This window comes from Patagioenas fasciata, chromosome 7, assembly GCF_037038585.1.
Source record: "Patagioenas fasciata isolate bPatFas1 chromosome 7, bPatFas1.hap1, whole genome shotgun sequence".
Classification (NCBI taxonomy): Eukaryota; Metazoa; Chordata; class Aves; order Columbiformes; family Columbidae; genus Patagioenas; species Patagioenas fasciata.
In genome coordinates, this window is record NC_092526.1 from 39,164,909 (window position 1) to 39,188,589 (window position 23,681).

Consider the following 23,681-nt stretch of genomic DNA (forward strand, 5'->3'; position numbering starts at 1 on the left):
TGGGTCACCTGTCCTGGCTGTGTCCTCTCACAGCTCCTTGTGCACCCGGCGCAGCCTGAGAAGTTGGAAAGTCCTTGACCACTACCCAGCAACAACTCAAACATTGGTGTATTATCAATGTTATTCTCATTGTGGATCCCAAGCACAGCATCATGCCAGCTACTACGAAGAAAATTAACTCTATCCCAGCCAAAACCAGGACAATTACTGACTAATCATTCCCCTTATGAAAGTTCGTAGTTCACATTATGGTTTTATGAGGACTGACTTAAAGAAAGCCAAGATTGTATGTTTCCTATGAATATGTATGTTTGACCAGTCAATTGATCTATACTGTCTGCATTGCATAGCTTGCAGAAGTTTGCTGAACAGTTCTGCTTGTAATATTTTACATAAACTACAGGTATTCAAATGTTCCTAGGAGACACTGTCATTCGAGAGTGCAGAGGGTCTTCTGGTTCTTCTCTTCGTGCCATTAAACTCACGTTCTGCATTTCTAGAAAGATGCACTTGCACATACTCACAGGCCACAAAAGGAGATATCTACCGAGCTACCCAGGGACATGTGAGGGTAAGGTCAGGGCAGACAGTAATGTCCTGCTGCAAGAATTTAATGCATGTAACTATTTTAAGTAAATGTCACATGCTCAGGTTCACTATGAAGATCAATTTGCAGGAACTTTCTCTTGTTTCTTCAGCCTGGCTTCCATCTTACATTAGGCAGAACAGTCGCAATATCGCATTTCTTCTGTTTTTAAACAGAACCAAGCTCAGGGGTTGCGATCCCAAGGAACACTTTTAAATAGTAGTTGTGGAGTATGCCGTCTTCTGCGGAAAGGGGAGTTCTGTGTTGTGAGGGGAGTTGTGCTATGATGAAGCACTGTAAAGTGCTTGTGTCTCTTCCCCCCTCTCCTGCCAAATTCTGTATGCTGCCCCAGATTCTTTAATTTGTGTCTGCCTGTCAGAGCCTTGAGTCCAGATATTCGTTTCTTTACCTCTCTATTGCATAGCTTCCACAGGACATGGACAAGGTAGTAGTTTAGTGGTTTACTAGTCCTGTTTTGCCTGCCCAAGTTCCCACTCCCTTCCCCACATACAGATGAACATACACGCCACAGAGATCCCAGTATGGGTTGGAAACAGATTGGATTTAAGAGCCCATAAGCTTTGCAGATCTGGAATCACATGTAAGTTAAAGACCTGTGAGGTCCTGCTTTACGTAACAGATTCAGGTCCAATTTCAGGGCCAGCTTAAGCTATCACTAGCTGGCACTGCTGCTGGAAGCAGCATCCAGCCACTCACTATGTCCTTGATTGACTCTGTCCATTATGCCAGGAGAAGTTTCTGGCACTGGTTCATTCAAAGAAGCCATGCTTCTGATTATACCCTCCTGACGATTTTTCCAAAAAGAACTTCTTATTTGTGTTATTTTTTTTCCCCATATCCAATGCTAGAATTGCACAGTGAGCTGACATTATGCAACAAGCCACAAACCTGGTCTAAACTCCCAGTCCTTCAATTTACCTTAGGTCTGTGCTCAGCTTCATGTGCTGGGGACAATTCACTGACATTTATCTGTCTATTAAAAGGCAAGAATTCCTAACTCAAAGAGAGGAAATATTTAACAGCAGCAATGTTTCAGCTCTGTAGAAACTTAGAGTTCCTCACACAATATGAGCAAGAAAAAATTAACATGAAATTAAATCGCTCCCAGTCTCATTTTTGCTTCTGATATCAAGAAGTAGTAAGGTAAAAAAGGATCCTTTTTCTCACTGAAAAGCCAATGAGTTAAAAATCCAGGGTTTGAATGATTAGCTTTTTGGAGGGGTTTGAATGAGGGCTGCTCTGTGTTTTGCAGCACAGATGTGTGTGTAACCTGAACACAAACCTCCCCAGGTCTGTCACTGCTGGTAAGGACAGGCTGACAAACATAAATGAAAGGTTTCAAAACTGGCTATAAGTGAGTATGCACTGAGGTTTCAACCTCTTTTTGGATTTACAGGCCCACCAAAGTCTTACGAAGGTGTAGCAAGTCTAATCCTTCACACAACAGGTTTACAGCCAAGTACTTTTAATGATTGCTGTGCCAGAAACACCCAGTTCACTTGTACTATATGAAATACAAGAAAATTCTCTTGATTTTGTATTGTAGCTCCTCTTTAATCCACTGAAGACTGAAACAGTAAATCTGCCCTTAATTCCTAGCTGCATAATTTGCAGATGATGTAACTAGCAACTTAATAACCACCTATGCTTGCAGATCATCTTTCCCAGCCTAAATGTATGATTGCAAGAGATTTTGATATATTTCAAAGGCAAGTATTATTCAAAACTCATTTATAAATAAATACAACGGCTATATTTTTGCTTTACTCAGCATGTTTGTAAGCCAAAGGGGCATAGTAAAGTAGGTGCCCTATTCAGTCATCTGTAGGAAAAGAGTTGAATGTATTGTGTAAAAAATATCCTGCTTTTAAACAGGGTTATGCTTGCCACATCTAAGGTTGACTCTGTCTCACCGCCCACTTAAAAGGGTCCTTGAAATTCTTAAATGGTTTAAAAATAGTATAGACCTCATAATTGGAGTTCAAACTGGACCTTTTCTTATGATGGTGGCATTACAAAAATAGCATTAAAAAAAATCTTTGTGGTCATGCAGCACAGCTCTTTCTGGTGTATCAGAAAGGTCTTGCATCTCTCTGGTGTTAAGTACTAATTTGGGCCACTCTTCCTGTCAAAGTTAGTAAATGCAAATCTCTCTTCCAACAGCAGATATCAAGCAAGATGTAAGAACTGTAATTCTGAGCCTACCAAAGGGGACAAAAAAGGCAAAAACCCCTCAAAGTGCACTCAAACATCTGTCATCTTGTATTTCTCAACACTCCCTGCATTCAGCATTTAACTGATTTAATTCAAATAGCTTTACACTGGGCCTAAAATTCTAGTTGCATTTAATTGAGTGGGAACGGGTTCATCACACGGCTGAAGGGACATTGTTGACAATCCACCCAAGCTGTTTTTCTAGACTGATACAACCCAGACACGTGTTCAAGTTAAGAATGTGTAAATACTTTCGAGTAGCAAGGCTCAATTCAACATTCCCAGTCAAGAGCTGAGTAGTTCATCAGGTACTAAATTACCAAAAAAAAAAAATTACTGTTGTACAAAAATAGAATTTGCAGACTTATTTTTAAACAACTTATGTGTAACACAATATTGCTTATGACATGTATTATGAGATAAATGTCACTTAAACAGCAGTTGTTCAATTGCAGGACAGTTGTAAAACACACTTTTGCTCATTGAGGCTGTATTTGAAATGTGAACTATGAGAAAGCATGAGTTAACAATCCAAATGTTTTGTTCCAATTTGTAGTGGAGACTGAGGGGTGATTCATTCATGGGGATCAGTATGGAAAGGGGGAGTGTCAGGAGGATGGAGCCAGGCTCTTCTGGGTGACAACCAGTGACAGGACAAGGGGTAATGGGTACAAACTGGAACACAGGCGGTTCCACTTATATATGAGAAGAAACTTGTTCCTGGTGAGGGTGCCAGAGCCTGGCCCAGGCTGCCCAGGGAGGTTGTGGAGTCTCCTTCTCTGCAGACATTCAAACCCGCCTGGACACCTTCCTGTGGAACCTCAGCTGGGTGTTCCTGCTCCATGGGGGGATTGCACTGGATGAGCTTCCCAGGGCCCTTCCAACCCCTGACATTCTGGGATTCTGTGACACGACGCCCTTATGATTACAGCCAGCTCTGTGGAGGCACTGGCGAGCTTTGATAACGTGGGTTCCTCTCAACTCCAGCCCGCTCCGAGCAGCGGCAGGTTAAGCACCACATCACCACACACCTGAGGGAGCAGCCCCTGCTGAGCGAAAGGGACGCGCGGGATGAAGGGCTGGCACGCACCGAGTTGGAAGGCCCTTATGGGCCGCCCCAACCGCATTGGGCAGAGCTCCTCTTACCGGCTGCTCCTTGCGCAGCGGAGGACCCGCAGAGGGCCAGAGAGGAACCGCGGTTCCCGCCCCCAGCCCGCCCTGTGGTGACGAGCGGGAAAAGGGGCGGAGCCACTATTGCTGCCCGCAAGCCCAATTATAGCCGTGCGCGGGGCTCGCGCGCCGCCGGGCCAATCAGGCGCAAGGCCGCTCTCCCCCCTCGCGCTGTCTCGTGACGGCGGCCCCCGCGCGGCGATAGGCGGGGCTGGGGGCGCGGCCGCGCGGCCCGGCCGTTAGGCAGCGCGCGGCGCTGGGCGGGCGGGGCAGCCGGTGAGGAGCGGGGTCGAGATGGCGCGGAGCGGCCGGGCGCTGGGCAGGGCTCTGGCCCAGGGGCTCGCCGCCGCCGCCCCGCCGCGCACCGCCGCTGTCAGGTACGCGGGGCGAGGCGGAGTGAGCGCGGGGATGACAGCCGGGAGCGCGCCGCCGTGTTTGGTTCCGTCTCGTCCCGGGGCCCCGCCGCCCCTCAGAGCGCCGGCCGAGCGGCCCCGGGCCCGGGGGCGGTTGGGGCCGCCTGGGGCGCGCGGGCCCTCAGTAGACTCCAGAGTGAACGCTGCCCGGCGGGAGCTGGTGGCTCTGGGGAAGGAAAGGAAGAAACTTGTTCCTGGTGAGGGTGTCAGAGCCTGGCCCAGGCTGCCCAGGGAGGTTGTGGAGTCTCCTTCTCTGCAGACATTCAAACCCGCCTGGACACCTTCTTGTGTAACCTCATCTGGGTGTTCCTGCTCCATGGGGGGATTGCACTGGATGAGCTTTCCAGGTCCCTTCCAACCCCTGACATTCTGGGATTCTGTGAAGGGGAGAGGGACCGCGGGATCCCCCGCTCTGCACTGCATGGTTCGGTGGCTGTTGGCTCCTTCCAACGCGGGCACAGAAGAACTAAATGATTTTTAGATTATAAACTTGCCTCTTTGCTTGAGCCGGTGGTGTAACTTTGAGCAATCCACTAAAGAAGCGAAAAACCAAGTAAAGTGCTCAGATGTTTTCCATTTAAAAAAACGCAACAAGTTGCTTGTCCCCCGATTGCATGTAACAACCTGAAAAACAAAACGTGCCTTGGGAGAGGAGCTGATCTGGTAACTGGAAGAAAATGAACAAGCAGATTTCAGAGTGTAATCTGAAAAATCTTAAAAGAGGAGGAAAAAAGTTCACCTGTTACTACTGTTATGGCAGTGATGCTCTGTTTCTTTATTAAATTCAAAGCCTCGCTGTCATCCTCATAAAACCAGTGAAAAAGTGGAATAGAGGTTGGTTCAGGATGTCAAATTTCAAGCAGTCATTTGACAGAAGTGTTAGTGTGCAGTGGTATCATCTGTCATTTCACTTGGGCCACATTTCTTTGTGTTTTAATTTTTAGGATGTGTTTGCAATAGTTCAGTCCTGGTAAAATCGCTGTTTTTTAAATAGTATATTCGAGTGCTGATCTGAGGGCAAAAATCGATAAATGGGAAGGGTACATGGATAAGGAAACTCATTAAGTGTCTGGTTGCAACCTTAGTTTCTAGTGTAAGCTGTGAGGATCTTGGCAGCTGGTTTTAGACAAGTGCAGGCTGAATCCAGATGGGTGCCTTGTGATTTGTGGCCACAAGTCAGGTGCGCTTTACCTCTTGCAGTTGTCGGAGCGTTTCCTGTGCCGAGCAGCAGACTTCAAGGACTCGGGTGGTAAACTGGCCTCTTGTGCTTATTCAGACAGAGATGCTAATGAGGACCCTTGCTGGCAACACTCAGTTTTGGGGATGTGAGCAGGTGTCAACAAAGAATTTGAATGAGATGGACTCATACAAGTGCCATTAGATATCACCTTATGGAAGTAGCAGCTGGAAATAACAGTAAACACAATTGCCCTGGTCAGGAGTTGGAGGTCCCTTTTTTCAAAATTAAGTTGATCTTTGGGCTTTGAAAATTGTGTAACTATTAAAAATAATCATTGAATATGGATCACTTATGTACGTTTGCCATACACGGGTAAATGCTTCTTTTTGGGGTCATGGCAGTCAAGTGATACCGCGATTAGCCCCCACATGTTCAGAGGAAGCAGCGAGTGGCAAAATTGAGCGATGCTGTACGAGCAGCAGGGGGGTGGATACAGGGGTGTTGCTGTCAGAGGCTAAACATGGGTGGGTGGCGTGTCTGAATTCTTCTGCAGCCTTGATCAGGGTCACAAAACACATGTGACGGTCCATTGAAATCTGTTGCTTTTGTGGTTTCTTGAAGAGGTTTGCTTTCCTGAACTGGGACTGAGCCCAGTGTGTTCTCACAGCATCTGTTTTCCTTTAGATAAAATCAGGAGAGAGGTGAAGTCTCACCATGTTTGTTAGCATTATAACCTCTCTTAACCTTGCCTTCCTTGTCTGGCAATATAATTGTGAAAAGGACTTCAAGGACATCGTCTTACAGCAGCTAAAAGATAATAATCTTTAATAATAACCTGCAGAGATAGTTTTTTCAGCCTTGTAGCTGAAACAAGTCTAGATAAAACTGTGTGAAACAATATACTGGCGTAGCATGGCAGTAAAAAAACAAACCAAGAGAAGGAACCCGGCAACTAGTTTGGACTATGTACCACATGTAACCCCAGATGGAGAAACTAAAGTGACTTCACTCTCTAGAATGGGGTCAGGTCCAAACATTTGAACACTTTCTATGAATTTGGGTGAGGCAGCTACAATATTACTGGCACCCTTCCAGCGTGTCTGTCAAAGCAATGCTTTTCCTTAAGGGTCTCCAGACTCTGTGGAAAAATACAGACTATGTCCACATCCTTTGAGATACAGTTGCAAACATTTGAAGAGCTTGATCTCTTGAGACTTTTAAAGTCAATCTTTTCTTTCTTAATTTCAATACTGTACTTCTGTCCCATCTGCAGTAATTCCTTTTCAACTGCAGTGATTACAATCTGTGTTGTCAGTCATCATGCTTATTTATTTTTAAAGTCTGTACAGGCAGCTGATGGTGATGAGTATTTTCCTCCAAACTCACTACCAGTTAATTATTTGCCTGTCCCCTGATACAGCAACCATACAAGCTGACGAGGTCAGTCCTAGGTCATTACTGTGTTTCTTCAGAATTCAAAGTTATTTAAATAACTTGTTACTACTAATGTCAATTGTCTGAAATTGGTAACTGTAATTTCCTAGACTACTTTGGTGGTTAGTAAAAAATGTGTCTATCTGTTCAGTATGTTTAAAAAAAACCCCAAACAACCCAAACCAACCACTACACCAGCCTGATGTTGATTGAGGAAGATTGGTTCAATTTTTGCCTATGTGAATCCTAAAGTATTAATAACAATCCTGATTGTTTCTTTAGAGAAAGGGCAAAAAAAGACCTTGGCTGCTCTTCAGCTTCTGTTTGTAGAATCACTGACAGCAAATAGTGGCATTTTTAGCTTGCTGGTGCCAAAATTGAGAGCTTTTGAGGTAGCATTTTGCACCTTAACTGAGTTGATCTAGGCAAAAATCAATAATTTAACAGAACAGAGCTATTAATCACAATATTGGTTAGATTTTAGTGTAGATGTTGACAGAGAACACTGAGGTGCAATCTTAGAATTACTAACATTTCTTAAAGGTATTTTGTTCAGTTTTATTTATGAAAATACTGTGTCCAAGGTTTTGCATATTTTCTGGAGGAAATTTTGAAATCTGGGCAACCGATGCACTTTCTGAAAGGACTTTCAAAATGAAACTGTCCTTTGAAGAGAAGGAAGGATGGCAGCAGAGGATTATAGCAGATCCAATTTGGTATCTCCAAGTGGAATCTTCTTGCTGCGTATTCCAAAAGGGTAACGTATTGCACACTGTGCCTTGATTTTGCTGTTAAGAAAGCCTGTTCTGCAAATTAAGTGCATATGAGGCTTGTTCATGAACTCAGGCTGCTGTGAAGCAAATGTTTAACGGGGCCCTTTGTATTTTATTCTGCCAGTTACTTTTCTCGTGACTGGGGCTATTTTTAGTTTCGCCTAAGGGGAAAAAAAAGTCCCCCTTGTATTTTTAACACTTCGTATACTGTTACAAGCCTTTGTTTTTCCATCTGACTCTTGACATTTTCTGTAACGTTATACAACAGACTCTTCATCTCACCTGAATGTGCTGTTATTGATTTTGCGATACAAAACACATCTAAAAGCATTTTCACTGTTGCAGGCACTTGGCTTCCTGTGGTATTCTGATGACCAGAACTTCTCCTTTGCAAGTACCTGTAATGAGCCATACCTTTTCAAGAACTTTCTTCAAGATTGCTGCACCACTAGTCAACAAAAGAAAAGAATATTCTGAAAGAAGAATTATAGGGTTTGTATAGAAGTGTGGAAAGAGACTTTATGTGCTTATCGATTTTGTGTTTGCTGTAATTAACCCAAACCACTAGATGTTCAAAGACTGAGCTATCCCTGAAGACACATGTCCCTGTGACTCTGCCCAACTGGAGACTACAAAGGAGTTTTGACTTTCAGAATTTGTAGTGATCAGGCTTTTCCAGTCTAAAATTCAGTATAAAAAAATACAGGAACCCAAGCCCCTTACCTCATAGAAAGAAACAGCAGAAATAACCCTTCTATTCCATGACAAAACAAAACCCTGAAAGGGAAGAATTCACATCCGGTGAAATGGTGAAACCAACAGGTGTGAAAACTGTCACTTTGTTCCCTTCTGCCCCAAATGCATGTTAATGTTTGCACTTACATTATGTTGTGCTTCTCACTTCTTGAGATTGTCTTCCTTAAGAGAAGGAAAATAATGAGTTGCGTAATGAAGAAAATTAGGCACATAGAAAAAGATTTTGAAATCCTGGTTGCCTTAAAGATGGTGGGACAATTCCAGGTCATTTAATGAAACTGGGAACTGCCCCCAGTCTTTGGTCCACAGTAATACAAACTACTTGTTTTTACTGCGCTTAACATTCCTTTATGTTAGTCTCTTCAAAAGAGCCTTTGTCCAATAGCACTCACTGTTGAGTACCATTGACCACATGCTTCATTTTAAACGCAGATGGAATTAAGCGTGTGCTTTAATCTGTTTCGGAGTCAGAACTAAAAATTAAAAAGCATAGCTCTGTAATACGTTACAATAGAATCAACTGAAATATTGCCATCGTATTCTTTTATATGATTGCAATATGCTACGTGAGCAGGAGGGCTGCACAAAACGACCTCCAGAGGTGCCTTCCAACCTCAGCCGTTCTGTGAGGTTTTTCCAGTGCATGCATTTTTCACTTAATTGATTTTATTTGGGCTAAAATAAGGGAAATGGTGCTCCTCTATTTAAACCTTATGAAATACGGTATTTTAGTTCTGATACATCTTTTCTTAGTAGCCATGAAGTGTAGATTATTTATGTGGAATGTCTAAGCTCTACATAAATGGAGACAGCTGTACTCTAAAACCTGTTTTTCCATTCGAAATGTATGTGTATTTACCTGATATTGCAGAAGGTAGCAGACTGCAGGTTCACTGTTCACTAACTGTACTACTGGATTTTGTGTGGTGTTTTGCATCTTTATGCAAAGACTTTTCCCAGTTTATCTTGTTCTGTTTTCCCCTCCTTTTGATTTCCAAAAACAGCAGTAGTGTTTTCAGGTGACTCTCTGTTTACCTTGCAAACTGCCATTTATACCATCTTTGAAACTTCTTAATATCGAATTTGAAGTTAATACCTTGTAAATAATGTTCATGTTTCTCTCCCCAGGTATTCTATGCAGGAAATGTATGAAGTTGTTGCTGTTGTGGAGAATTACAAGCTATTTGTTCCTTGGTGTAAGAAGTCAGATATCTTATCGAAGCGCTCTGGATACTGCAAAGCACAGCTAGAAATAGGATTCCCTCCTGTAGTGGAGAGGTATACGTCGGTTGTTACCCTAGTGAGACCACATTTAGTAAAGGTAGCTAATTTTTTTTCTTAGCTCTAACTTTCTGTAACCTTTTTCTGTTGAAATTCAAGTTCATTAGTGCTTCAAAACAAAATTGGTGCTGGAAGTGCTTTGTGTGGCTCACAACTTGTGTTGCTTTTGTTTAAAGACTTGAGTTAACTGGAGAGGATTTCAATGTGCTTTTAAAGCATAAGCTGCCAAATGAGATAGGAATTACTTTTTAATTTCCCTTATCTGCAGAAACTAGCAGCCATTAATGAAGATTCACCATTTTTGTTTGGTTTTGTTAACGTTTTGTCCAAGCCTCTCTAAATGCAGGATTAGTACTCACTTTAAAATTAACTTTGACAATTGTAGCCTCTGGTGCCTTAGCAAAACTGGTATCAGTCATTACTTTTCTTCTGACAATTTTAACTCGCTAATATGAGGAGTCTTTAATATAAGTGTAGGATTTGCTGAAGAGCTTGTTATTCAGTGTATTGATAAGATAGAAGGGTAGATTTGAAGTCCATTTTTTAGAATTAATTTGTTCAGAATAGAAACAGTTGTATTTCTCCTCCTCTTGTCTTTTCAAGAGCAATAATTAAAAACATCAAGGGAGAAATTTTAGATGATGTCTGGATCTCATAACTAGTTTGCCTTATATATTCAAATGTGTTCTGGTTAGGAACAGATTCCTTAAAGCAAAACTGCCTCTCCCTTCCTGTGGCAGACTTTGACTGGGTTTTGGAATAACTAGTGGAATTACAACAGTCAATTGCCATTCAAGATAATTGTTTGGATATCCTGTTTCACTATTCTTTTCTAGGCTCTCTTAAGAGACACTGCTCAAAACAGAAACTGTTTCTCAGGTTCAGGGGAGACATAAATTGGAAGGAGAATATGCAAAGTGCCTTTATTCAAAGCACTTAGTGACTCTAGAAAAAAAAATTGTCTTTCTCCCTTTCTTAATAAAGTTGAACAGCTACAATGGAAAATTTACATTTTACGTGCCGGCTGCTTTCCCTTTCTACTCTTCCCTGACAAGACAGGCTTTTTTCTTTTACATAGCTGTTAGATTGACTTACTAACTTTTTTCCCCCCTCTAATTCACTCAAAAGGATTTCTTGTCTCAGAAGAGACCATGAAAGTGGCAAGGAGAACCATTTCTTTAGATTTCCTCCTCTTAGATGTAGTAGCCTTTTCTCTGCTGGGATTATTATTCCTAGAAGTTGACATTATGTTCATATAATGGTAGGAACATTACTAGAGAAGCGACAGGAATAACTGGGCAAAGGCAGCTGGTGTGCTGCTCCAGCGGACTGCAAAATGAGCAAGATTTGCTCCTTACGGCAGGTGCTTGAGCAATGGAAAAAAAAACATCAGGAGCTCTTACGGTAGAGGAAAGCACGGAGTGAGTTTGCTACTTATAAGGCTGGGAGCAAGGGGGACACGCTGGAAGTTTTCCCATTCTTCTTGCCCTTTTGGCAGCAGCACGGAAAGCAAAGCAGGGCCAGTTCTTCGTGTCCAATCTTCCCTTTGCTCCTCCCTGTCTGTTGTAGAAGTAGCAAGAAACTGTGGCTCATTCCTGGGTGGAAAAATGTAGGTATTTTCTGTGCTGTTGGTTAGCCTTTTGAGATGGCTTACCTTACCACACAACTCCTGTGCATCACAGGTAGTGCTCTTGGAGCAGAGCTGCTTGTGGAACAGCAACAACTTGTAAAAAAAAAAGTAAAAAAACCCAATCAAACAAAAAAGGTACAGAAATTCTCTCTAGAAACTCCAGGCCAATTGAAGTTATATGTTTGGATGATTTTGAATCAATCTTTTCTTTTATAGCCACACAAAATTAGCTAAATGTGCTAAAAGCAGAATGAGTGAAAATCAGGACCCTCTTGTTGTGAAAACTATGAAGCCAACTATTGCAAATACTGTATTATTTTAGAGGAGGATTGTATGCATTAGTGAAATATGCCTTGCCAGTAACTAAAAGCCAGCATTTAGGCTGATTATGAACTTGAACTTGTAGTCTTACTGACTTTTTGGTTGCTCTCGATCACAATAGTATCTTGTGACAGAAAATGTTTGGAGTTTGTCTTAGGTTTGTTTTGATGCTAAGCATTCTTGTAACCCAAGGCTACCAGTCTATATATCAGTCCATAAAATATTCTGCATGTGTAATGAAAAACAAAATAGACAAACCCAGTAAATATCTTTTGCTTAAAGCAGTGTTGTTCCAAATTCTGGTAAATAGCATTAGCATTATTTTGATATTCTGTGCATCATGCTAGAGGCCTGTTTTATGAACCTCAATACATTTTTTTCACCTCTCCCTTAAAAGGAATTCAATTATTTTGTCTAAAATGACTCTGTGCAAATGGGATCTCATCCTGGCTGCACTAAAACAATAACTATGCCGTGATTTCCACTGTCTAACAAAATGCAAATGCAAACTTTAGTAATAGCAATTTGTCACCTCTGTAAAAGCCTAATTGTAGCTTGACTTTTTAAACTTTATTTTAGGCCTCTTGCACAGATGGAAAACTATTTAATCACTTGGAAACAGTGTGGCGTTTCAGCCCAGGGATCCCTGGTTATCCAAGGACATGTACATTGGATTTTTCAGTAAGTATTGTAACTAAGAGTTCCACATGCTAGGAACAGGGCATAGAAACAGTGTCCTTTAGAGACAGGAGTTTTCTGTGAGGTGTCTGCACCTCACAGAGCAGTCTAAGGATTGGTATTTCTCGCTATACAATTCTGATTGTGCAGAAGTTTTTAGACAGTCAAATACAGAGGGAGAAATAATAAACATACTTTGCCATTGATCTCCTTTAATTACAAGTTAAGCGCTCTTGGTACCAGAAAGTAGGTACTCTCCCATCTATTCTAGTTGGCCTGCAGTTTGATCAGTTTAATGTCCTGGCTTCCAATTTTTCATGTATTTTGAGTCTTACTCCTTCCTTCTATAATAACAGATTTAATAGATTTTTGCTGTCTTAATGATGGGATATCACTCCAGCTCAAGACCACGGCTCTTCAAATGGAGTATCTGATTTAGTCTGTCACTCCTAGACAAGTTGTTTTCCGCTCAAGTTATTGCTTTTCCATTTTGTCTATTTAGTCTGTCATCACATTTTTTCTTACATTTTATAGCCTGTAGAGTAGGTGTTGCATTGAGCAGATAACTGAGGTTCAGAACAGGCTACAAAAGTACAGAGAAATGGGTTGATCCTGCTGCCACCTACTGGGATACTCTGCTTGAAAAATTATCTTCTGTAACTACAAAAAATAACTTTTGGATTATTAGTAAACTAGCACATGAATCTCCTTGGGTTAATAAATTTCAGCTTATTACTGTATTGCACTTTGTACAGTTCAACAGTAAAAATTAATCTATAAGCACTCAGAAAAATTACATTTCTCATGGGATTTGCCAACAATGTCTGCATGTTATTTGCATGTGGTATTTTAATTTCTCCAGGCAAGTAAGTACAGCAGGGAACTTTTCTAGGTTGGTTTCAGCTCTTAAAGGGTTTGGTATATAGACTGAAGCACAGTACTGTTTTTACCATCTGCAAACTTCATAAATGCGTATTGTACCTCAGGCTTTCACACAGTTACTGAACACGATGCCAAACTACATGACAAATCTGAGACTTTCCAAAGGCACGTTAATTTTCATCATGCTTGAGGTCAAGCAAATGTAAATGAAGCTACACCTGGCTCATAGTCCAAGTAGTTTAATTACTTGTGTGATACTGTTTCGCAGTTAATATGCATTGCATAAGCAGCTTCAGAGAAGCTGTATTTGCTCCATTTGGCATTTAATCTGCTGACACCTCAGGAATGACAAAAATACATCTCAATCCGAAAGACGTGCTATAGCAGTAGTGATAAATGCACAGAAGCCAATGTGTTGCTTTTCCTACAAACAGCTCCAGTTGACCTGTAAGTCTGCTGTCTTGCATGCAGGGTTTTCTTCAGACGGCTTTTGTCCCCAAGTGAAATTCTGTGTACAAAGTAAATAAGTTATTTGTCAGTAGCTTTTCATTATCCCAGATATTTTACTTCCATTCTGTGATACCTCATTTATTAAGTAAATACAGTTCTGAACAAAAGAGTCCTCTGACCATGGAATAAGGCTTTTCTTCACAGGCACACTCACCTATTGTTCAGTTTTATCTGTTCTTTCTCCCACAGCTGACTTGCAAACTGGAGATCCTTTCATGGAGTCCTCTATTTCTAACAGCATTTTACCACAACAGTACCTACAGGACAATCATCTCTATTTTCTTTAACAGGTTTCTTTTGAATTTCGCTCACTTCTACACTCAAAACTCGCTACGCTCTTTTTTGATGAAGTGGTAAAGCAGATGGTGGCTGCCTTTGAAAGAAGAGCATCCAAACTGCATGGCCCAGAAACAACCATACCTCGGGAGCTAATGCTTCACGAAGTGCATCAGACGTAAAAGGGATAATTGTAACAGCCTCCATCATAAACTCATTTGTACAAGAGGTGCCACGTCCTCCTTCAGGGCATCTGTTTCATGTCTGAGCTTTGTGTGTGACTTTATACTGTACAAACTCACCTGTTCAGCCAGATGTATATAGAATGTTCAAGCTACAGTCAAGTGCAACTTAAAGTGTTACCAGTAACAGACAGTTAGCAGCTACTGTAACACAAGGTATCTCAGGCTCCCATTTATGAACTTGCCCATCACAGCGTAAGTTCTGCCTTTTCCAAGCTTACTTTTTTTTTTTTTCAGCATTGTAACATATTAACTTAAGTTATTAGGAGCGTGAATGTAACTTAACAGCATCAACTCAAGCCAGGGAAGCTGACGCTCTGGCTTTGGGCAGTGCAGAACAGTTTGTGCAGCGTCCAGCAGCAGGTGCTTTTAATCCAAATGAGTGACAAGCATGAGGCTGGAGCCTCCAGCTGCTGCTTTCTGCAAGGAAAAACAACTCAGCCTGAGCACTCCTGAGTTTTCAGGAGTTAGATGTAAGGGCTACACAGCTCAGCTAATGCAAATAGTTCCTGTTCCAACAAAGCTTCAAGTCAATAAATGTTACCTCTTGGAGTGCTGGGTCACGGATGCACAACCGTCTGTCTGTCTGTCCTCTGCTGGCTGCAGCCTGGGCACACCAGGGACACTTGTCACTAAATCCAGCAATAGAGCTCAACTTCAGTTCTTAAGAGTTTTTTCAGTACCATACTATCATTTATTTAATTAGCCCTTTACAATTGTTCCCCATCTTGATTGAATTGTCAGTAGTTCTATTCCTTACATTAACCTTCTCTTTCCAACCTCTGAAGAAATGTAAATGGAACAGATTGTAACTCCTGGCTGGCGCTCCCTTCAGTACATCTTACCAAAACCAGGTGGAGCTTCAGGGCAGGTGTTGAGGCTGGTCCTTGCTCCTAAGTGTCTGCAACCTGCATGGTTACTAAAGAATAGTGCGTTAAATTACACAGGAAGGTATGTTTCAGGTCATTTAGATCCTTTTCCAGAAAGAGCAACTGAAATTTCACAGGTTGTATCTGTGAAGGATAGTCCTTACTCAAGGTAGGAAGCTGGGCAAAGTGTCAGCTGGATGAAGAGGTCAGTTTTAAAGCACTGAGAAGTTTGTAAAGTGATTTTGTTTGTGGAGACAGAGTAACATATACAAGTTTGGAAAGCAGAGGTGGAAAGCAGGCAGAAAAGACTTTACACATTGATAGCACCAGCTGTGTCAGGTTTAAAAACAATAGGTGACAAACAAAGCAGTCATTTTTAAGGTTAAAGTAGCATCTAGGGTAAAATAACTAAAAATAAATCCTGGAGCACATTACCAGAAAGCTGGAAGTGTCAAGGACACAAGACACTACACCCAAGCAAGTATTAAAACTCCCCCCAACCCTTTGTTAGCAAAGCTGACCTGTTTGATCCCACAGCGCTATGGAAGATGCACACAGAACAAGCACTACAGACCCAGCAAATAGAGTCAGTGCACGTGCCTTCTTTTCGTAGCATTGTTTAATATGCCAAAGAACTGCAGTGTCAGTTCAACTTAGACATTTCCTTAGCAAAACTAAAAGTCACCTGTATTTCAGAGAAACATTCCAGGCACAGGAATGTTTCCTGGAGGGGAATGACCAGTCATTTCCAAGCTTGTGTCAGATTTCTAGTAAATCTTAGAAGCAAGAGGGGGTCAAGGTTCTCCTGCGACTATGGCTTTGTGTGCAGATGAATAAGGTGATACATTTTGTAACTTTTGAGCAGTTTGTTTTATTACATAAAGGTCACATAACTGTATTGTTGCCTACTTTGTACACAATTGTCTAGTCTCACGCACAGTGGCTTCCAAGTTCTTCCTAGTACTGGCAAGCACCAATGAATTCTGAAACAGAATATCAAGTGCCTTAATTAAATCAGGACCTTGGGTAGATGGATCTTGCACCCAGTTATCAGGAATGTACAAATGTCTTTATTCAAAAAAATACAAAATAAATTATCTGTAGGCATGGACAATGACTGTAAACAATTACATGTGTTAAATGAAATCCAGTAACTGACGGTTACAGTGATTCTTTTAAACACCAGCCTCACTTCAGTCACTATCCACCCTCTTGCACTGACAGCTGAAGGTTTTGAAGTCGGAACTGTCAGTCTCACAGCACAGCTCATGATGCGTCCCTGGCCCAGGAATTAGAACATGCCCCCTCCCATCCCTCCGCCCATCCCACCCATTCCTCCCATCGCCGCCTCCTTCTCTTCCTTAGGAGTTTCAGTCACCACCGCTTCTGCCGTGGATAAGAGAGACGCAACACCCGCAGCGTCCATCAGAGCGGTTCTCACCACCTAAAAATAGCAAAGAAACAGCTTAATGCCTGCTGACTATCACATGAGCTGGGAAGAAGGAAAGCTGAGAATTCAGACTATTTTAGGTTACCTTCGTGGGGTCAATGATTCCTTTTTCTACCATATTTACGAAGTCCCCAAGCATTGCATCGTAGCCCATTTCTGGTGGACTCTGCAGGATTTTTTCAACTATTAATGATCCTTCAACACCTGCATTCTTTGCAATAGTCATTGCTGGGATTTTCAGTGTTCTCTTTATTATTTCAATGCCTGTAAGAAAAGGATGTTTAGAGTTACATATTATATATGGTGCTCATATTGCCAAGGCATGGAATCATCCTGGAGATCAATACAAAAAGGGAGAACCCTCTGAGCAAGAACATAAGCTCTTTTTATGAATCCCAGGGAAAATAAGTTCTCTGCTACTTAGCGTTTGTCAACAAATGAAATCATTGCAGGCCATTCACACTTTTGCAAAAGGGGGTAAGGAGCATGATTACTGTAACAGCACAAAGCCTGTTCCCATTTGATGTGCCACACAATCTCAAGCATTCTTAGATGTCCTGCCTGTCTGCAATGGTTTAACAGTCCGCTCTTCCTCTCGTGGTTGGCAATTCTTTGCAGGGGGCACTGCTGCTTTACGTTTGTTGGTGCTTTCACATCCAAGTGAAAGCTCCTTCCCGCTGTAAAGCAGAGACTGCCAGACCCTTGGGATACGAGGTTGTGAAGATGAAGTGGCTAAAAAAACGCACTGCAGGCAACCTGTAGTTAAAAGCCTCAGAACAGAAGCAAAGTCTATTCGAGTAATTTACTCACCAATTTTCTGATCTTCATTGGCCGGAGTTAAGGCATCTAATGCTGGAATGCAGCGAAGCAAGGCGCAGCCACCGCCCGGGACGATGCCCTCCTCCACAGCAGCACGGGTGGCGTTCAGGGCATCCGTCACTCGGTCTTTCTTCTCGTTCACTTCAACGTCACTCGTGCCGCCAACCTACAACAAAACAAGCCACGCGTCGAGGTGCGCACAGGGAGCCCACGCGAGAGCACTGCTGGCTGTGCGGTGCAAAATTCAACAGCAAACTCGAGCCTAACCCAAAACAGCCAGGAAGCAAAGCCGTGCTCTCCATACCAGCAGTGTTCTTTTGTACCTTCGCACTAGAGAGGCTTAAACATGGTTTTAGTTTATTATTTCATCAAGTTCTTAATACCAAGGTGGAATGCTGCAAGAAGCCAAATTCCTGATCCGAATCAGCTGCTAAGATGATGAGACAACCCCACAGCAGTAACTCAGATTAGCGATAAGGGAGTGATACCGGCCCTTTCCGAAGTTTAACTCCTCACCTTCAACACTGCTACTCCGTCAGAGAGCTTGGCCAATCGCTCGTTCAGTTTCTCTTTTTCATAGTCGCTTGTGGTGACTTCGAGCTGCTCAATGATTTCTTGAATGCGTTTTTCAATCTGAGCCTTTTCGCCCTTCCCCTTTAGAAGCATGGTGTCGTCTTTGGTCACAATGACCTCTCCAACTTTGCCGAAGTCATGAGGCTGAATATCTTCCACATTCAGGCTCAAACCCTCTTCTCCAAACACCTACAACAAATTATGTGACAAGCTGAAATTCTCAGCTTCTCTATATTTGAAGTGTGTATATGAATTTTTGTGTATATGGATTTTTGAAAGAACAAGACCCAGCCTGAACACAGCAAATGTGAGACATGGACCTAAAAATACATATTCTTTCCCTCCTTTAATACCATTAGCATTTCTTAGAGCAAAAATCCAATTAAAAATCATTACTTACAACACCACCAGTAGCAATGGCCATGTCCTTAAGCTGGTTTTTCCTGTTGTCACCAAAACCTGGGGCTTTTACAGCAACCACCTGAAGACCAACCTTCAGTCTGAAGAGAAGAAACGAAGAGAGCAACATTCCACGTGTGTTCAGAGAATGAGTCTAATTGCTAAAAACCAGCTATTTCAGTATAGCTCTAACAACCAAGGAGACCTTCATGAACCACACTGGTTTTACTCAAAAAGGTAGGAAACCACGGAAATTCTGTCTGAACTGATGCAACTCTGTACAAAAGTTGCTGCTTCTTCGGTACTGCTAAGAGGACAATACAGCAAATTCAAATATACGCTTTTGTGTGTATTCCTTTTGAAGGATGAATACACACACACACAAAAAGCAGCAGTATTTCTTTCCAAGTATGGATTTCAAGCCTCACCTGTTCAAGACTAGAGTGCTGAGAGCTTCTCCATCAACATCTTCAGCAATGATGACCAAAGGTTTGCGGTGAGAATTGGCAATTTCAAGAGCTGGAACTATGGACTGTACACTAGAAATTTTCTTTTCGCTGATTAAGACGTAAGCGTCTTGGAATTCACATTTCTGCCCTGCAGAAACAACACCTTATCTGAACAACCCGATTGCAACAACATATCAAACATTCTCTTAAACCCAAGGAACTGCTTTGGAGCAACTGTTACCACTTTTCAAGGGCATTAAAAAAAAAGAGACAAATTGTTTTCTCCAAGATTCCACTTTCAATTGTACATTGTAGTGGAGTGTGGCAGAAGCAGCTTGATGACAACATGGACACCAAAAAACCCACACAACCAACCCACAAACCTCAAGTTTTTCCTGAGGTAAGGACCCACTGCTCTCTTGTTGTCATGTTGTCAGATTGTGACATCTTTGCAACAGCAAATGTAAGGTATATGACGAGTTACTGCTAACTCACCTTTGGTTGTATTAATAAAATATGGAGAGATGTAGCCTCTGTCAAATTTCATCCCCTCGATGATTTCCAATTCATCGTTTAGAGTTTTTCCATCCTGTTTAGATGCAAGAAAGCCTGCATTAAAGATCCCTTGTTTACTACCAAAAGCACAAGTACATGCTACACACAACAGAATGAAAGGCTCTGAAGCATGTATCAGTTTTATGCACTTCCCGTCCAAAATAAAAGGGTTCTAAGAGGGGACAGCGATCAATCCCTGATCAAAAGGAGCTCTGGAGGGAGGAATCACAGCACGATACTGTATGTGAGCAGCAGCATCACAAACACCAGCCCTGGCTGCAGAGGAGCCAGTTGCCTCACACCTGGTCTGCGTGTTGCCCAGTTCTTACCTTCACAGTGATTACACCCTTTCGCCCAACTTTCTTCATTGCATCCGAGATTATATTCCCAATTTCTTGATCTCCGTTTGCTGATATCGTGGCAACCTGAAAGAGTACGCCATTTAATACCATGTCATAACACAAGTGATTTGTTTCCTCACTAGGAAGAAAACCAGAATAACCCCCTCCCATCCAAAACCGCAGCTTTGCTCTTGGCAGTGCTTCACAAGTACATACATTTATGTCTTAAGACCACATTTTGGAATGAAACCTGAAAACGAGAAGAACCATCTACTTCTGCGCTAACTTCCAGTAGTGCAGCTGAAGGACTTTTAAATAACTTAAGATGAAGAGCATTCAATGAAACATACCCTGAATCTTGATATATACTCAGTATAAATACTCAGGTGCCATACACCTACAATACAGCTCCGTTAAGCCTGACTTCCCAAGACTTTTTCTAAAGAACAGCTATGTAAAGTTGGTTTAATTGTTTTCTAACCTGTGCAATTTCTTCTGGAGTTGTAACAGGTTTCGACAGCTTCTTCAGTTCAGCTATGATAGTATCAACTGCAAGCATCACCCCTAAAGATGAACGGAATACTTGTGAGTGATCAAAGCAAGGTAAACAGCACAGAAAATAACAACAAAACAAATCAACAGGTTCAGCTTCAAACCAAAGTCAACACTGCAAAAGTGCATCAAGTCTGCACGTTCAAAAACAAGGTACTGGCATATAAAGCTTTACAAGGCTCTTCAAGAGAAGGCAACTTATTCAAGAAGCCTGTCAAATTTGGGGTATGAAGAGACAATAAAATTTGAACATTAAAAACAAGGTAAAAGCAATTACCCCTCCTGATTTCAACTGGATTAGCTCCTTTGCTGATCTTCTCGAAGCCTTCCTTGGCAATAGCCCGTGCAAGCACCGTCGCCGTGGTGGTACCATCTCCTGCCTCTTCATTTGTGTTGTTGGCAACGTCTTGAACTAATTTGGCGCCGATATTTTTGTATTTGTCTTTTAAATCAATTGCCTTTGCTACTGTCACCCCGTCTTTTGTCACTTTGGGACTTCCCCAGCTTTGTTCAATAATAACTGTTCTTCCCTAGGGTGACAAAGAATATTAAATCAAACCCACATAATCCACAGCACGTTCCTGTAAAAGTTCAACTGAAGATTAAAATCCTTTTCAGCAGCCACAGCTGAACAGAAACATCTCCCTGCATGCAGCTTGCACCTGGGACCTTTTGCCTGCGCACACATCACCAACCTTGCGCAGAACTGGAAAAATGCCTCCAAGGTTTTATATTTTCTTATTATGACAGACTCAGAAGCTGGGGCTGCGCTGGGACACGAGCTTCGGTTACTGATGTTGAACTTGTCAGAGAGCTTACCTAATTCTAACTCCGGGCTATAAAACAATTGTGCCAAAATAATGCATCATCTGACTTCTTACTGCTGCTTCATTTAGACCATCACTTCTCCCAAATCTAAAAGCAGAGCAAATACTCTGTGGAGAATCCTGCTAAGTTCCTCCTGTAGCCTCTCCTTGTTTTGCCTTATTTTATTCTGTATTTTAATGTGATCTGATTCCAAGTGTTTGTTCAGACAGCAGCACAACAAAATCTTCTTATATCTGATCTCACTGAAGGACTTAAACACTTTTTGTCTGTGTTTCTGAAAACACATGTGCATTTGAAATGGGCCTATGTATCAAGAACCCAAGCACCCACATAATCTAGTTCTGACAAAACAATCACCATGTTGGCAGCAGCATCAAAAGATTGTGCAAGACCACAAGCCACGTTTCTTTAAATACAGAACAATGCCAGAGGGACATTCCTCACCAGAGTGGCATTTCTTCAAAAAGCTGGGAACAAAGTCAGGTGTCACAGCACAACCCCTACAATTCCACAAAGACGTGCACAACAGCACACCAAGTGAGAACACTGGAACAAACCCCCCCAAGGTTACACTAAGTTGCATGAAGAACCGACCTTTAACCAGCATATTAGAACTATGCTTAGGCATTCACAAAGTAGCCAGATCCAGAAAAAAAAAACAAGAGTTAAATTAACTGACTACACTTAAACTTTGTTCCTTTATGGAAAGCAGCCACAGCTCACTCACATCACTTAACCTTCATTTGCTCAGCTTGTGGCACGTTTGCCTTTGACTAAAGCTAAGAGAGCACAAAAATGTGCAAGAAATACATGAATTAATTTCACAGAGGCCAGGCAGCCTCGAGAAAAACTACCATATATATATGCTGTTATTGTATGGGACAGATACTCGTATGAGCCCAAAGAACAGTGTCACTTCCTTCTAAACAAATCTCATTTCAAGCCTTACTGCACATTGCATGACTGTGCAGAATACACCGAGAACTTCCAGGGCATCATGCACTGTATTGTGTCCTATAACCAACACCGCTGAATGGCACTGGGAACGTTTACACCAGCCAACTGAAAACTCAACAGGACACTTGTAATGTTTCTTTCACCTTGTTAATAATAAAAAAGAAACTGTAATTTGTTAAAAAAAACCAAACAAAAATCACAAGCTAATTAACCCACCTCATCATGTAAATAGTTAAATGATCTAGTGCATTGTTACAGGCTATCAACTGAGCCACTGTAACCCATTACATACATCCCCTTCACCTTCAAACTGTTTAAACAAATATTCTGCATCTTTCAGTGATTAATCGTTTTTACTTTGTTACTATGAAAAGCACATGTGCTTATTGTCATGGCTGAGATGACAGAAACGAGAACATGGCTGCTTACAACACTGTCCATTATAGATCCGCAGACAGCAAACGTGCAGCTCAACCAGGGCAAAAATAACAACCAGTTCCCGCTGCGGCATTTTCAACCGGTTCAAGGCATTGACAAGCAATGGATGTAAATTACCTTTGGCCCCATGGTGACGGCTACAGCATCTGCTAGAAGATCCACTCCTTGCAGCATGAGAGCTCTGGCGTCTGCTCCGAACTTCACATCTTTGGCGTACGCACGTGTGAGGTGTGGGGCGAGCGCTCGGGACACCGGCCTGATCTGGCGGAGCACTGCAGGCAAACGGAGCATGTCTGCAAGAGTAAAACACAGAGGCAAAGGGAAGCGTTATGGTTTTGCACAATTAATTCTGCGGTAAAAGGGAGGGGAGATGATTCAGGAGATAAAGCAAGTGATCGGGGGCTTTTAGCTTCTCGGCGGGTTGATATAAATGATGGAAAGCGGCAGGGTGGCCGAGTGGGGCCCGGGCTGCAGCGGCTCCGCACCGACCCCGCCGGGCGGGCCCGCGGAACAGCCGCAGCTCCGCTCTCCGGGCGCTGCGGGGCCTGCGGCCGCGTGTCCCCGCCGCAGGACGCACTCAGCAAGGTCAAGGGCCGCTCGCCCCCTGCCGCCCGCCCCGCCGCGCTGCACTGGGCCCGGCCGCGCCGCCCGGATCGCGGGGCTGCAGGGCTCCCGCCCCACAGGCCGCGCTCCCCGCCGGCGGCCGTTAACCGCGCGCTCCGCACGGGCCCGGCCATTCCCCGCGCGGGCACCCCAGCGGTAACGGCCGCCGCAGGGGGACGGGCGGGCCGGGCCGAGCTCACCTGCGGGGAGCGGGAGCAGCAGCGGGCGCCTCCGCCGTCCGGACTCGCGGCTGAGCGGGCAGGTCTGCGCGCAGCGGCGGGAAGGCGCTGGGCATTCACCGCCTGGGCCCCGCCCCCACCAGACAGCGGCCCATGTGGGGCTCCGCGCCGCCCAGCCCGGGAACCGGCATAGCCGCCCGGCCCCGCCCGTCGCGCCGGGGCGCCGGGCGCGCTGCGCGCATGCGCGGTGAGCTCCTGCATGAACCACTCAGATTCCGGGGCCCGCCAATTCCAGAACCTTC

The 23,681-nt window shown here is 43.2% G+C and overlaps 2 protein-coding genes across 3 annotated transcripts; one reads left to right on the forward strand and one right to left on the reverse strand.

Moving 5' to 3' along the window:
• The first annotated feature begins 4,215 nt into the window (after positions 1-4,215).
• On the forward strand, positions 4,216-16,350 carry COQ10B (coenzyme Q10B). 2 transcript variants are annotated; one of them, XM_065840437.2, is made up of 5 exons: positions 4,216-4,368; positions 8,137-8,283; positions 9,676-9,868; positions 12,359-12,460; positions 14,140-16,350. In XM_065840437.2, exons 1-5 carry the CDS (start codon positions 4,286-4,288, stop codon positions 14,305-14,307), a joined length of 693 nt encoding a protein of 230 aa, XP_065696509.1. In that variant the 5' UTR covers positions 4,216-4,285; the 3' UTR covers positions 14,308-16,350. The 2 variants fall into 2 exon arrangements, with proteins under 2 accessions (XP_065696509.1, XP_071667599.1); XM_071811498.1 differs by lacking the exon at positions 4,216-4,368 and adding an exon at positions 7,603-7,775.
• Positions 16,284-23,556, reverse strand: HSPD1 (heat shock protein family D (Hsp60) member 1). The gene is made up of 12 exons (XM_065840436.2): positions 23,401-23,556; positions 22,715-22,890; positions 20,652-20,904; positions 20,304-20,386; positions 19,811-19,906; positions 19,422-19,515; positions 18,906-19,074; positions 18,479-18,578; positions 18,022-18,267; positions 17,497-17,671; positions 16,772-16,950; positions 16,284-16,680 (listed from the first exon to the last, which is right to left on the reverse strand). Exons 2-12 carry the CDS (start codon positions 22,886-22,888, stop codon positions 16,528-16,530), a joined length of 1,722 nt encoding a protein of 573 aa, XP_065696508.1. The 5' UTR covers positions 22,889-22,890; positions 23,401-23,556; the 3' UTR covers positions 16,284-16,527.
• Positions 23,557-23,681: the final 125 nt, after the last annotated feature.

Bases quoted from the DNA above. Each gene is read 5' to 3' on its own strand.
- COQ10B (XM_065840437.2), top strand. From the start codon at position 4,286: ATGGCGCGGAGCGGCCGGGCGCTGGGCAGGGCTCTGGCCCAGGGGCTC. The intron at 4,369-8,136 runs GTACGCGGGGCG...TCACTGTTGCAG, and splicing joins CCGCGCACCGCCGCTGTCAG to GCACTTGGCTTCCTGTGGTA. The intron at 12,461-14,139 runs GTAAGTATTGTA...TTTCTTTAACAG, and splicing joins CATGTACATTGGATTTTTCA to GTTTCTTTTGAATTTCGCTC.
- HSPD1 (XM_065840436.2), bottom strand. From the start codon at position 22,888: ATGCTCCGTTTGCCTGCAGTGCTCCGCCAGATCAGGCCGGTGTCCCGA. The intron at 20,387-20,651 runs GTAATTGCTTTT...GTTCATCTTTAG, and splicing joins TCCAGTTGAAATCAGGAGGG to GGGTGATGCTTGCAGTTGAT. The intron at 19,075-19,421 runs GTGAGTTAGCAG...TTGTTTCTGCAG, and splicing joins TTTTATTAATACAACCAAAG to GGCAGAAATGTGAATTCCAA.